Source organism: Crinia signifera, chromosome 12 (genome assembly GCF_055691185.1).
Source record: "Crinia signifera chromosome 12, ASM5569118v1, whole genome shotgun sequence".
NCBI lineage: Eukaryota > Metazoa > Chordata > Amphibia > Anura > Myobatrachidae > Crinia > Crinia signifera.
The window spans coordinates 81197636-81212921 of record NC_139228.1 but is presented as its reverse complement, the minus strand read 5'-3'; the positions used below and the strand labels follow the sequence as shown (position 1 = coordinate 81212921).

Here is a 15286-nt window from a genome sequence, read left to right as displayed (position 1 = left end):
TCTTAACAGAATAAATGTAATACAGTACAGGAACAATAAAGTACAGAAAAGTTTTGTGTAATCCGTGTGTTCTCGCTGCTGTAGACCAATTTTTGCTGGAAACGGGTGGCTTTCGGGGATTTCGCTTTTCCTGACTGAGGCAGGTAAAATAAAGTCTCATAAGATGCTGCAAGTGTCTGCTTAATGGGGCTAATTGTCTAGCCCTGGGTGAAGCAATTACCAGTGATCGTGGGTAACTGGATATCCCCTCAATGTGGGTTTAGTTATGACAACGTAATTGTTTTTGAGCATTTTATTTATGTGAAATGAAGGAATGTTTAGTACTTAAGGGGCAGATGTAATTAAGAGCGGGGCTTCACTGCGGCAGTGGCGTCTTCCTGTTCTTCTTGTGACTTGGGGTCTTGAAAGCTGAAAACCCTACGTGCATGTTTTGTTTAATAGATACCGTAGGTGCCCAATTGAATTCCCTCCCAGGTGATGTTCCTATTTGGCATCCCGCAGCTGCAGAGGTGACTGATCGCTGCTGAGTGACTTTCTGAACTCTCTGTATAATGCCAGTGCAGAAGTGACAAATACGTGATGGCAGATCCTAGTATGTGTTTACACATGAGTTCTAAAAGGCCAGAAAAGTATTTGACTGGATGTGTAAGTTTCTCAAACTTGCAGTCATGGTTGAAAAAATGTAAAGTATCAGACCTACTAATAATTAAATAAATCGGAAAAGGAATACACAATTTGAAAATGCAGAAACACAAATTTTGAGTATTATAATAGGCTTTACTAAAAATGTAGTCACAGCATAAGAAAAAAAAAGTTTAAAAACAAACGATTGGTTTAAACCAGCCAACCCTGGGAGTTGGTTTTTAGCTATTGGGGGTAATTGATAGAATGGGTTAAAGTGGGCTGGAGGGATTATGTCACTAACTAGCTATGTTTTATAAGTTAATCAGAAGTAGCTGCAAACTGTGTTTTTCTTTCTTTGTAGCATCAATTATATTTATTATTTGGACCACTATGAAGTTTCGTCTGGTAGATTGTCAGTCGGTGAGTTTCTGCATCGCTAACATTATGTAGTCTGGCTATATACATAATTTTACAAATTTAAGTTGTTTTAATACCGGTTTTACACATCTACTGTACAGTGGAATTTTTAATAAATAAACTCCGGTCCTTGTGTAGTTTCACGGCGGCACTTTCCAGTGGGTCCTATACAAATCTCAATATTTGCATAAGATTTGCATATGATTTGATCCGCAATGCGATTTAGCACACCCCCACTATCCATGTCAGCCCGAAGCGTGGCAAGCGGACGTGGTACACGTCCTTCCGACCTGTTCATACCCCCACTATCTACGTCGACGTGGAGTTGATTTCTCTTTCAATGGTCCTGGTGACACAGCTTCACATTGGGATGTAGGAGGGTCCGCAGGAGCCAGGCACCTATCCTAAAGCTTTTTGAGGGTAGGCTCCTCCCCTACTGCATCCCAGACTCCTCAGTTCGTGTTAGGTGCCCACTGGAGTGGGTGCTATTCTAAAGGGCTGCCGGAGCAGCCGAAGGAGTAGAATTAGTTAGGGTTTTTATTATTTTATTAACTTTTACACTAGCTAGGTAGGCACAGTGTGAGGATTCTCATTAGTGAATCCTCACACTGCTAGCGCAGCAGGAGCTGACAGAAGCGTGTCCTGTCAGCTCACTGTGCACATGGGAGACGCTGTCTGGCCTCCCTGTGCAGCGCTTACAGCTTCCTTTAAGAAGCTGCCTGGGCTCCGGAGCGCTCTGAAACCGGCTTCACGCTAGGTGGGGATCATGGGGGACAGGCGCTCCGTGATGGCGGCGGCCATTTTCTGCGGAGCTTACACACTGAGCTCCTGATATGAGAGGACAGCAGTGTTGTTACAGGCATGTTCCGAGTGGTCCCCAGCTGAGGGGGAGATACTGGAACTAGGAGATCCTACAATGAGAGCGGCTGTCTGGGGGTAGTTGGCGCCAAAAGTCACAGACCCTGCAGCAGCAGGGACTTGGTCCCTTCCCTCACTCTGTTTTGGCGCCATTCAGAACGCTTGCAGCGGAGCTGAGCTGGCTTACAGATCCTGACCAAGGTGAATGGATTTCCTGGGCATCGCTTTCCCCATTCTGAAGACTACAGAAAGCTAAGTGAACTGAGTATATTGGTTCTGTATACAATGTCTGTACATTTAATGCTGTGACTGTGTTAATTGAGAACATCATGTTTGAGCAACAGTCTGTGGTTTTGGGGGAGGGAGCCTTAAATGCATTGAGCGCTTGCAGTGGTTGTACACTGAGATTTGTCCCTGAGCAGATAAGGGGGGCTTATGTATTTATTGCGCTGCTGTGAAACCCATGGGGAGTGAACCCCAGAGGGTGGTGCATCGGAGCTTGCGTGGGCTAAGCCCTGGGCAGGTCTGAAAATGCTTTGGTGCATTACTGGACAGGCAGAGTGATGGCTGGTAACTTCCCTAGACCATTGCCATTCTCTCAGCAGTCCCCTAGCTCTTTGCCTCGGACCCAGACAGATCCTGATTTATTACAGGTCATGCAGGATACTGCTATGGGAATCAACAGGTTTAAATTACTTGTTGGACAAGTTTTATGGTTATTCTGTGGGGACCCCTAAAAGGTCTTATTCAGTGCCATTATTAGCTGCTGATGAGGAAGGAGAGTACACAGACATACCAATCAGGGTGATGTTTCTGAAGAGTCCTCAGCCTCAGGGGTAGAGTATTTTATTACTGCTGTTAAACAGGCATTAAATTTGTCTGTGAAGGATAAACTCCTGCAAAGGTTGTTTTTTATGACACAGCGTAAAGAAACTGATATCTCCCTGCAAAGGGGCCTGGAAAACCCCTGATAAAAGGCTTCAGATACCTAAAAGATTTCTAAGCCTGTACCCCATGCCTGAGGCGCATGCTGATCTCTGGAAAAAAGTCCCAGTGGTAGATGCTTCTGTGGCACGTGTATCAAAGCCACAGGTGGAGCCACTGTGCTACCAGTACAAGGGGTTGCAGCGTTTAAGGACCCCGTAGACAAAAAGCTGGAGGGTAACCTCAAGGCAATATTTGAAGGGGTGGGATACACCCTACGCCCTCTGATTGCTTCAGCCTGGGTCTCTAAGGCCATGATCGTGTGGGCCAGAAATTTGTGCACTATTTTACACGCTGACCCTTGTGTGTTATTGCTTGCAGAGAAGCTTAAAAGCGGCTGCAGAGCATGTACTGGAGTCTGAGAGGAAGCTCTCAAAATGGCTGCCAGAGTTTCCACAGTGTCTGTAAATGCCAGGAGAGTGCTCTGGCTTAAGGCTTGGGAGGCAGAAAATATGTCTAAGAAAGCCTTAGAGGCATTAGCTTTTAAAGGAAAGCTGCTATTTGCTTCTGAACTGGAAGAGATTATTAAGCAGGCCACAGGTGGCAAAAGTACTTTCCTGCCAGTCCCTGCAGCCAAGCAGACATTAAGGTTTTCTGCTTTCAGGCCGGCCTTGCGGCCCTCCCTTAGAGGAGGTGCGTCTTTTCGAGGGCAGCCCTTCAGGGGAAAGGTCCAAAAGTCTAAATTTGGTTCCTTTCATAAGAAACCAAACACAAAAGGAGAGGACAAACCCTCTGCATGACTGCCAAGGGTTTTGCCCGGCGGTGGTCAAGATGGGGGGACATCTGACACTGTTCAAAGACGCATGGGCATTGTTAGACCGGGATTCTTGGGTGTTAGAAATTATAACCCAGGGTTACAGAATTCCCTTCAAAGGTCTTCCAAGAAGATTCATTCCCACGCCAATACCAAAGGGGGCTCGGCTCCGTACAGCTCCCTTGGGAGCGGCTCATTCTCTTTTAGAGAAGGGTGTGGTGATCCCGGTCCCCAGAGCGGAGTGGAAAAAAGGCTTTTATTCCACTCTGTTTCTGGTGTCCAAACCAGACGGGTCTTTCAGACCGATTCTCAATTTAAAGTCGTTAATTATCCATTTGTGGGTAGACCATTGCAAAATGGAGTTTCTACGGTCAGTACTGTTAAGCTTGGACCAGGGAGAATTTTTGGCGTTCATGGATGTCCAGGACGCGTACCTTCATGTTCCTGTTCACCCAGGACATCAGGCTCTATTGAGGTTTGAGATAGGAGACCATGCACATTGCAATTCCAGGCGTTGCCCTTCGGCCTGGCCACAGCGGCAAGGGTATTCACCAAGATAATGTCTGTAATGGCGGCTGTGCTTCGACTGAGGGGAATCACGGTGATCCCATATTTGGACGACCTGCTGTTCAGAGCGGAGTCAGCAGACATGTTGAAGAGTCACTTGGCAGAAGCCATCGGGTTTTTTGCAGGCTCACGGCTGGCTTTTAAACTTACAAAAGTCTCAGTTGGTGCCGTCACAGAGACTCCAATTCTTGGGGGTCATTCTGGTTACCCATCTACATCGGGTATTTTTACCGGAGGCAAAGGCCAGGGATCTGGTTGCCTTAGTCCAGGAGATTCTCAGCTCTCGGAGCACATCAGTATGGAGGTGCCTCAAGCTGCTGGGGAAGATGGTGGCGTCTTTCGAGACGCGGCAGTTTGCCAGGTTCCACTCTCGGGTGTTCCAAGTGGAACATTTTAAGACGGCTTGGTCAGGAAACACACAGACCATGTAATCCGAACAGATAGTGCTGTCTTCGGAAACTCGAGCCTCCCTGAAATGGTGGACAGACGTGGACTCCCTTCAGTGGGGTCGGTCACTGCAGTCCTGGAGCTGGCTGGTAGTCACTACCGACGCCAGTCTCAGGGGCTGGGGGGGGGGGCAGTAGTCTTGGACCTGCGTCTGCAGGGCTTGTGGACTCCAGAGGAATCTGCCTTACCGATCAACATCTTGGAACTGAGAGCTGTGTGGAAAGTGATTTCTCTAGCGGGAGACAGGTTACAGAGGCTCCCTTTAAGGATTCAGACCGACAACGCCACAGCTGTGGCGTATCTGAATCACCAGGGAGGCACACGCAGCAAACTGGCCATGTGGGAGGTGTCCAGAATCCTCTTGTGGGCGGAACAGTATGTTCCAGCCTTATCAGCTATATTCATACCAGGAGTGGAGAATATAGAGGCAGACTTCCTGAGCAGGGAGGAGCTGAAGGATGGGGAATGGAGCCTAAATCCTCAGATATTTCATCAAATTACCTTGAAGTGGGGAACCCCGGATGTGGACCTGATGGCATCCAGATTCAACCATCAGGTGCCCAGGTTTTATGCCAGGACGAGGGACCCACTGGCAGAAGCAGTGGATGCCATGACTATCCCCTGGGAGGGGAATCTTCTTTATGTTTTTCCGCTAGTCCCAATGCTGGCGAGAGTGTTGAAAAGGATACAGGCCCAGGCAATTCCAGTGATTTTAGTGGCCCCAGATTGGCCAAGGAGGTCCTGGTACTCAAGGCTTCAGAGATTGTCTGTGGACTCGTGGCGTCTACCTCTGAGGTCAGACCTTCTAAAACAAGGATCATCCAACCATCTGGATTCAGCTCGATTAATTTTGACGGCCTGGTTGTTGAAACCGCCATTTTGAGGAATAAAGGATTCTCAGAGGCAGTGATTAACACAATAATTAAAGCCATAAAGTCAGTGTCTTCTGCAAATTACTATAGGGTCTGGAAGACCTATATTCGATGGTGTGAAAGACAGAAGTCATACACATCACGCTTTAAATTGGCAAAATTGTTGGAGGTTTTGCAGGTTGGCTTTTCCTCCGGGTTTGAGCCTTCAGTCACTCAAAGTACAGATCTCGGCCTTGTCAACTTACTTCCAAAGAAGGATTGCATTGTTAACGGAAGTACAGAACTTCCTGCAGGGGGTGTCTCGATTGAAACCTCCCTACAAGCAACCAGTAGCACCATGGGATTTATCTCTGGTTCTGGAGTGCCTTCAAAAGGCACCTTTTGAACATTACGGTCGGCTGACCTTAGATTCCTTACATGGAAACTGGTATTTTTGTTGGCAGTGGCGTCTGCAAAAAGGGTATCGGAGTTGGGAGCCTTGTCCTGCAAGGCTCCCTTCCTTATATTTCATGATGATAGGGCGGTCCTTCGGACAGTACCCCAATTTTTACCAAAAGTAGTCTCTGCTTTTCATCTAAATCAGGAGTTACTTCTGCCTGTTTCAACCCCCAGAGGGTTCAAGGAAAAGGGACAAATTGAGGAATTTGGATGTTGTGCGCGCCTTGCGCATTTATGTGGACAGAGTTAAAAGTGTCAGAAAGACTGATACTTTGCTTGTTTTGTATGATGTACATAATAATGGTTGGCCTGCTTCTAAGCAGACCGTTGCTAGGTGGTTGCGCTCTATTATAGCGTTTGCATATACTAAAGTTGGTAGGCCTGTGCCAGCCAGAATTAATGCGCATACCACCAGGTCAGTTGCCACCTCTTGGGCGGTTCGACATGGGGCAACAGCTGAGCAGGTTTGCAGAGCTGCCACTTGGTCATCTGTTCATACTTTTGCCAAATCCGATAGGTTCCATGAGTTCGCGTCGGTGGACGCATCATTCGGGCGAGCAGTAATGAGAACTGCAGACCTGAGCGTACCCACCCAAAAGGACCGGCTCTGGAACGTCCCAATGTGAAGCTGTGTCACCAGGACCATTGAAAGAGAAAAAGGGATTTTTGTAAGAACTTACCGTTCGAATCCCTTTCTCTGATATGGTCCTGGTGACACAGCGATCCCTCCCTTACGCTCAGTAAGTAGGCCAGTGTTCATGAGGTTTCATGTTATAATTGGTTGAAAAAGTTAAATTTAAAAATGTGCATATAATATGTGCAGGCGTTGTACTGAGTTAATGTATTCCAGTGGCTTTGAAAGATTGAACTGAGGAGTCTGGGATGCAGTAGGGGAGGAGCCTACCCTCCAAAAGCTTTAGGATAGGTGCCTGGCTCCTGCGGACCCTCCTACATCCCAATGTGAAGCTGTGTCACCAGGACCATATCAGAGAAAGGGATTCGAACGGTAAGTTCTTACAAAAATCCCTTTTTTATAAAGTGTGGCGAGCCACCGAGCCCAAAGTGTGGCGAGCGGACGCGGAAAACGAGCGTAAGTGTGGCACACGGAATACACATCAAGTAATCCGTGTCCCCTCGCGGGATGCGCTGTGATTGCCACACTTTGGGCGTATTAGAAATCGGTACTTGTTTCCTAGCACGGCGCCCACGATTTCCATCTTATGGCATCTTATACAATTTAAAATTGTATACCATTGTATATGGCATACCATGAGATGAGATACGATTTTAAATTGTATAAGCACACGAATGGGTGCTTTCAATGTTAATTGGCCCCCCTATAAGATTTTTAATTATATAAGCACCCTAATGGGTGCTTACAAATTTAAATGCCACCCCCACTATCAACCACAACCCAAAGCGTGGCTAGCGCAGCGAGGGGCGGCGGTACGCGTCCTCCGACCTTTTCATACCCCCACTATCCATGTCTGTGTGGAGTTGATTTTATACAGTGTGGCGAGCCACCGAGCCCGAAGCATGGCGAGCGGCGGCGTTTTACTCTACATGTATTACGCGTCCCCTCGCAGGGCTCGCTGCGCTCGCCACGCTTCGGGCTCGGTGGCTCGCTGCGCTCGTCACACTATATAAAATCAACTCCACGCCGACCTGGATAGTGGGGGTATGAAAAGGTCGGAGAACGCGTACCGCTGCGCTCGCCACGCTTTGGGTTGGTGTTGATAGTGGGGGTGCATTTAACATTGTAAGCACCCATTAGGGTGCTTATACAATTAAAAATCTTATAGGGGGGCCATTAACATTGAAAGCAACCATTAGTGTGCTTATACAATTTAAAATCGTATCTCATCTCATTGTATGTCATATACAATGGTATACAATTTTAAATAGTATAAGATCGGGTCCCATCGCATCTCATCTCATTGCATACCATATTAAGCCTTATGGTATGCAATGCGATGGGCGCCGTGATAATACACAAGTACCGAAATCAACTCCATGCCGACGTGGATAGCGGTGGTGCGCTAAATCGCATCGCGGATTTAATCGTATACAAATATCACATGCGATTTGCATATGATGCGATCTGAAGGGAAGTGCCACCGTAAAACTACAGAAGTACCTAAATGCCTCACCCAGCAACATCCGACGCACACAGCTGCAAGGGAGAAATGTCTGGTTTCTAAAATCTCATTCAACCTTTGTGACCACTCTTTATTATATCTGTATAAGGACACCTTTATATGCCAGAGTCACAAATGGTGATGAGGATAGCCATTTGTGGAAGCAGTTACTGTTATCCTTTTCTGTCTGGTAGGACTGGCAGGAGCTGTGGGTGGACGATGCGATCTGGCGCCTGCTTTTCTCTATGATTCTGTTCGTCATTATGGTCCTCTGGAGACCGTCCGCAAATAGTCAAAGGTACGTGGTGCATGAAAACCCTGGACCTCCCACTGTCCTGTCTCTTCTGCATTACTCTAGTGCAGGGGTGGCCGAACCGGTCCTTGAGCTCTACCAACGGTCCACATTTTCCATATCGCCTAGCTGGTGCACAGGTGTATTCATTACTGTCACATTCCCTAGCTGGTGCACAGCTGTAGTCATTACTAACTGTCACATTCCCCAGGTCACCTAGCTGGTGCACAGCTGTAATCATTACTAACTGTCACATTCCCCAGATCACCTAGCTGGTGCACAGCTGTAGTCATTACTAACTGTCACATTCCCCAGATCACCTAGCTGGTGCACAGCTGTAGTCATTACTAACTGTCACATTTTCAAACATGCTGCAGTCATTCCTACTATAGATCCACAGGTTGGCTGAAAAACATGAACTGTTGGTAGATCTTGAGGACAGGTTTGGCCACCCCTGGTCTAGTGTGTAATGCTTCTGATATTCTTATATTTAAGGTCTCCATTGACTTTCCCTGTCTCCCCTCTCCCACCCCACTCCCCTCTATGGATGTCACTCTACAATCCCCATTTTGCTGTGCTATCTGTACACATTATGCCTTTTATCACCCTTTGTTTTTTATAGCTTCTTTTTTTTCTAGACCAGGGCTGAGCAGAGTGTAGAAATGTAGCTGCTGTGGAACTACACCTCCCAGCATGCTTTGTCACTTTTTTTTTTGTATCCGGTGGTGCGGGGATGTTTAGTTTCACAGCAGCTGGAGCGCCACAGGTATTGCATGGCAGTTAATGTAACTGCAGACGTGATACCCACAGCTATTCCCCAGGCTGATAACCTCGTGCCTAATTGAATTCCCCCTAAGATTTAGTAGTGCAACCCTCTAGAACGCACAGCTTCTTATTAATGATGGTCTCTGTGCCAACTGGTCATTCACCATTGTATATCCGTTCTTTACCGAGAGACTGATTTCTATGTGTTGGTCCTGTATCTATTAGCAATCTTGTGTTATCTCTTACAGGTTTGCTTTCTCTCCACTCACTGAGGAAGATGAAGATGATGAACAGAAAGAACCAATGTTAAAGGAGAGCTTTGGTATTAGATCCGTCTTACCTATTGTGTTGTCTGTTACTGATCTGAACAATAACATCAATTATTTGTTTTCGGCACCTCAGGTGGTTTATTATACTGCTGACAACATTGCGTAAATCTGTTGGTCTTTGTATTGACTACGTGTGAGCCGCGTGCGTCTGACTTCACGCTTCTGTGCGCCTATTGGTTTGTTAATTTGATGCCTTAATGATGTAAGGATCATTAGGTTGCTATCATTATGCGCTGATTTGAGTGTCAAACATGCTAAGATCCGCTTATGGAATAATACTGAAATAAGCTACAACACTTATCTGGCTGTTAGTGAGGTCTGCGTAGGACTGGACTGGTCGGAGTAAGGAGAGGGGCCTGGAGGTAAACCAGGAGCAACAGTCTGAGAGTTAAGCTGGGTTCACACCAGGCGATGTGTGATCAGATCCCGCGGATCGGACGGACATATCGTGCACATCAGCCAGTGTGTAGAGCAATTTGCGCTCCCGCTGGTTTTCATCGCATCTACTGATCTGCCTGGAGGTCTGAAGATACTGGTAATGAGAGGTGCTGTGCATGTGGGGGGCGCTGGGGGGCTGCGGTGCTATAGTTAGCCCCCTCCCATCCGCCGCTTGCCCGCCCATCCGCTGTCCGCAGCCTTACTTGTCTTCAGTGGTGGACGGTCATTCTTCTGCTAGTGAGACGGACCACAATAAAATGTCCGCCCCATGTAACAGACTGTTCTCTGAAACTGTCTGCTGTATGGGGGCCGACATTTTGCGTTGGTCCGTCTCCATAGCAGAAGAATAAAGCCAGCAAAGGGAGCCGGGACCAGCAAGACAGGTAAGGCTGCGGACGGGGGATGGGGGTGTAATATATTCCATTCTAAACTGTGAGCAACCTCCCTTGTCATACGCCATACACCCGTACCTAGGTACCCAGAACCGAAAGAGGTAATTAAACTAAAGATCGGATTTCTATATGTTTTCCACAGAGGGAATGAAAATGAGAAGTTCCAAGCCAGAAACAAATGGAAATCCTAAAGCCACCAAAGCTGTGAGTAGGCATTGTTACTTGGGTAGACACCGATCCATGTTCAACCTTTAATGGGTTTGAGTAGTAGATATGGAAGAATCGCAGGTGCTACTGTGTCTCCATAAAATAAATATTTCCAAAAATGAATGCACTAGCTTTGCAACAATAATATATTTGTAAAAAAGTCTCCTATTCCTTTCACTTATGTGGTGTCTTTGTCAGGAGGAGGATCTGAAGTGGGTGGAAGAGAACATCCCGTCTTCTGTTACCGATGTGTGAGTATTCCCAGCTTGCTGGAGGAAGGGCGTAGCCTTATTGATTGGGTCACATGCACCCTGTATAAAGCACATGTTGCTGAGTGTTTATTGTATGTAGTTCTATCAGCTCACCTATAGCTTGGTTTAAGCACATGGTTGCAGCCAAGGACGGATCCAGAAGAAAATGATGGGGGTGGGCACAGTGATAGCCTAACGGGCATAGTTAGCGATGCCAGGGTGAGCATGGGCACAGAAAAGGGGTTGGTCACCGAATAGTTGATGACCGGGAGAGGCAGTTGGTGATGGGGCGCGCGAGAGGATGATTTGGGTTTGGCGTATGCTAGGAGAGCTCTTGTGAAGTTTAACCCTTTGTGTGCCAAGTGAATTTTTCCAAATAGATGCGAAAATTGCTTAGCAATCATTTTTATTCATCATAATGACCTGTAATATTTATTTTAAATATATAAACCTGTTTTTATATATTATATATAAAATGTATTTGAGTTTATTTAACAAATGCGAGTGACGCTGGCATTTTTTAGCGGATATTTCATATAAGTGTCACGCCTCCTTTTGCATCAATGCTCAGAATTGCGTCCTATGACATCTCCAACATCATAAGCCATCTGTGACCCCTTGTGTAGTGTAGAAGGCCGGGAGATCCTGACCTGCAACGGCAGTGACACACCTCTGTCTGGAGAGATGGTGTCTGTCACTGTCCCCTCCCTGCAGCAGACTGTCAGTGCGATGCCACCCTGCATCCATCATCAAAGGACTGTTTGTGTATGCACAATACCAATAATCGGTGCTTTGCTACATACGCAGCGGTTTAACGCTACCGATACTGTGTATGATTTTCAATCATTTTGTGAGGTCTATCTTTATGGCTGGTTTAAAAACACATTGCCTTTACCAACTTGAAAATTGACATGTAAATTGCTGAAAATGGCAAATTAAATCACTTATTTTTTTAAAATGTAAAATAACGCGCCCTAATCTTTCTTGGGACGTTCCCATGCAGTCTGATTTTTTTTTTTTTTCAAATGTATTTATTTTTAAATATATAAATGACTTCTTCCATCTGTCTTGCAGGGCTCTCCCGGCGTTGTTGGATTCTGACGAGGTTAGTATCTTTCCTCCTTTTTTTTTTTTTTTGGGCTGCCAACACAGAACTTATGACAGTCATGTGCTTGGCTGAACTGAGTCATTCAGCAGTCCTATTACACAAATTGTACAAAGGCCAGAATCAAATAGTCATCACTAGAAACTTAAACTGGAAATACAACAGAAGTTCATCATAAATGTGGGATATTTTAGACATTCATTTTTTATTATTATTTTTTTTAAAAGATTGTTTAGAGATGCAGCATAAAGAGCCCTTAAGGGGTTTAAGGATAGTATTGTCTTCTGATTGGATGCTATATAATGTGATCGCAGCAGTTGGAATGTCCGGCCCTCTTCTTTGTTGTTTTTATAATGTTAGCTGCTGATTTTAATGTATTACATATACTAGCATGGTCTGTCCATGTATCATGCTCCCTATACACAGCAATAACCTGCATAATGGAATGAATTGCTCAACCTATCAGATTGTCCTCTATAAAAGGAGTGGTTAATGAATCGTGTCAAACCCTCGAGTTCCCCCACGTTATGAAATCGCGATGTATCGTCTTAACGCTGGATATGAGTGCAGGCATATACTCGGGAAGCTGTAGTGTTTACCATGCACAGAAACAAAATAACCCACCCAAATCTAACTCTACACATGTTGCATCTGCCCCACCTGCAGTGCAGCATGGTTTTTTACATTTACTATAAAAAAAATTGTGATCAGGTCTTCATTAGACCCAATGACCATAATTCCAGTCTTAACTAAATGCAGCACTTTGTATGAATGAAGCAAGGGTTGTTTTTAAGTTGTCTTTTAATTCATAAAACCTTTTTTTCTGTCTGTTGCAAAGGAGAGAATGATTACGCATTTTGAAAGGTCCAAGATGGAATAAAGAAGTGGATTAAAAGATCCCGCTACCACACTGGATGTACTAAGCGAGCAGGGCGGTGCAAAGTGCTGGGTAGCAGACCCATTTTGAATGGAGACGGACCAGCATTGAGTACTGAGACTCCCATAGGAATTTACTGTTTTACCTTGCAGAACCTGATCAGTTTTAAAAGGTTAAAGAACTTGCCTCAACGTATAATATTATCCTCCAAAGCCGGAAGTTGTTTAAAGTAAAGCATTTTAAACTGTGTTCTAATATCCCGTCCGTCCCCCCACACAAACCCCGCTACGGACGAGAATACCATTGTGACCTTCGGAAGAACCCACAGCTTACGGTGGATCCTGCACTTTACTTTCACGTGTATAATTTAATTGAAAAAATATATAATAATTCTATAGGTGGCTGGTTGCTTAGGGTGAAAGTTACGTGGGAAACTATTATATACATGTGTGTTATTCTGCCATATTTTGTTTACAAAACTCATGCTTACACTTTTTTTTTAGTTCTAAAATTCTTTTTTTTTTTTTTTTTTTTTTTTTTTTTGTACCAAACCTAAAAATAATTTGTAGGCTGTTATTTGCAACCAACATTCAGTTTTGTGGTAAAATCCTCAGCGTCAGTTTAGTTTTGAAACAATGTTGACAAGTAATGCAAAATGTTTATTAGAGTGCTTTAATTGAGCTTCCACACCATCTAGATTGATACTTGGGACTGGTAACATGCAGTCAATCTTCTCTGCTCTTTGCATAATACAGAATCACCTTTTTTGATAGCAGTGTAGGGGCGTAGGTCAGCGAAGGACCAATCGCTAGCCAGAACCTTGGTTTTTTGCTCCCCGGTGGGAGGTTCAGAGAATGGAAAATGGCTGCATGGCGCAGCCCACAGCGTATGGCTTGGAGGAATAGGGCAGTTGCCCTCCCGATTTTTGCTTCAAGTTGGTTGTAGATCTTTAAGCGTGTATGTGTGACATTTTGTAGCTGAAGAGCCCATAAACAATGGATGTTCTTATTGTAAAGTTGCCGGTAATCGGTAGAATGTTATCAGAAAAGTTTTATGTGCAAAGGTCACTAATGAATAAAGTACGTGTGGCGTAGAACATCCTTCAGTTGTCCCAGTATATTTAGCGCTTCAGAAAGCAAACCACAATAGACATAAAAAGGAAGCACGCTTTTAAGTTATTCTTTCTTACACATAAAACTCTGCTGAATTTTGAGGAAGTGCTCTATACACCAATGAGGTCTGTGGAAGTAGCAAGAGGGAGCAACATAGTACCATGAAACGTAATGTCGTACACTGGACCTTCTGAGCCGTTCTCAGCCTGGTGGAACTTTCATTTCTAACGTGTGATGGATTTTGCAGAGCGGATGTAACAGCAAGTTCACGTTGGTCCTGGACTTTTTTTTTTTTACTTTTCTCATCTTCTGTTTGATTGACCGGTTTGTGCTTTCTAAGTTGGTTGTATTTGTCTTTTTTTATAAATATAACTTAAACTCGTGCCTTTTTGAAAAATTATTTGTCGTTTACTCAAGTTACTTTGTTTGTGTTTTTTAATAAGAGAATCTGTTTTAATTCTAAAAATGTAACAATTTTACAAAGCGTTTCAAGCATTTTTCATTTTGATTAAGGACCGGATTTGGGATTTTGACAAATTTTGACAAATTTCACTGAGCATGTGTCTCTTTTTTTTTTTTTACTATAAGCAAAATCTAGGGGCATACATACGTAGAGATGTGTGCTAAGCAATTTTGCTAAGCTATTTAGGGTAGGCGATTTCCTGGTGTCCAGATCTCCCATGGGGAGAACATACACATGCAGAGATTTGTGCTAAGCAATTTAGCTTAAGCAAACAAAGGCCGGTTAGTGGTTCAGAATGAGAGGTTGCGATCAGTATCTCTCATTCTGTACACACGAGAGATTTGCTGTCCCTTGCTAAGCAATTTTGACTGCATGCACTGACTTAGTTAGCAGGAGATAATTAATCACTCGGAGCATACACACGGAGAGATCTGTGCTTACTTTCTAAGCAATCTAGTTGGATCGCTTAGAAAATAGCACAAAATTGCACCATGTGTATGCCCCTTAACTCTTTCGATTTGATCCTGATGCGAGGCTCTGCGGCATCGAAATCAAATAGAAAAATAGACTGGGCAGGCGAGACTATATAGTCTAAATCTACATGGCAATTCGATTGGGATTTAATAGTACATCGCACTACGTGTACACCCCTTAAAATACATCTTGACCCTTTTGAGTGCCAAATTAATTTGTCAAAACAGGTGTGAAAATTGTCAAGTGAACATACGTATTAATCAAAATGACCTGTAATGTTACCTTTTATATAGGAAATATAACTTTTGTTTACACTGTTTTTATTTGAGTTGATATAACAATTGTGAGCGACGCTGGCATTTTTAGTAGATATTTTGCTCCTCTCTCATAGAGATGTTGACACTCAAAGGGTTAAGTGCAGTTAGCCAAAATTGAATAGTCAAAATTGAATCGAACAGTGTCCACACCTTAAATCTGTTTCT

The 15286-nt window shown here is 44.6% G+C and overlaps 1 protein-coding gene across 1 annotated transcript; it reads left to right on the top strand.

The window, feature by feature from the left end:
• Window positions 1–7: 7 nt before the first annotated feature.
• LOC146050435 (transmembrane protein 87A-like) lies at window positions 8–14250 on the top strand. Its single transcript, XM_083167445.1, has 7 exons — window positions 8–1044; window positions 8294–8397; window positions 9405–9478; window positions 10458–10519; window positions 10721–10773; window positions 11848–11878; window positions 12717–14250. The coding sequence occupies exons 1-7, from the start codon at window positions 931–933 to the stop codon at window positions 12756–12758; spliced, it is 480 nt and encodes a 159-aa protein (XP_083023571.1). The 5' UTR covers window positions 8–930; the 3' UTR covers window positions 12759–14250.
• Window positions 14251–15286: the final 1036 nt, after the last annotated feature.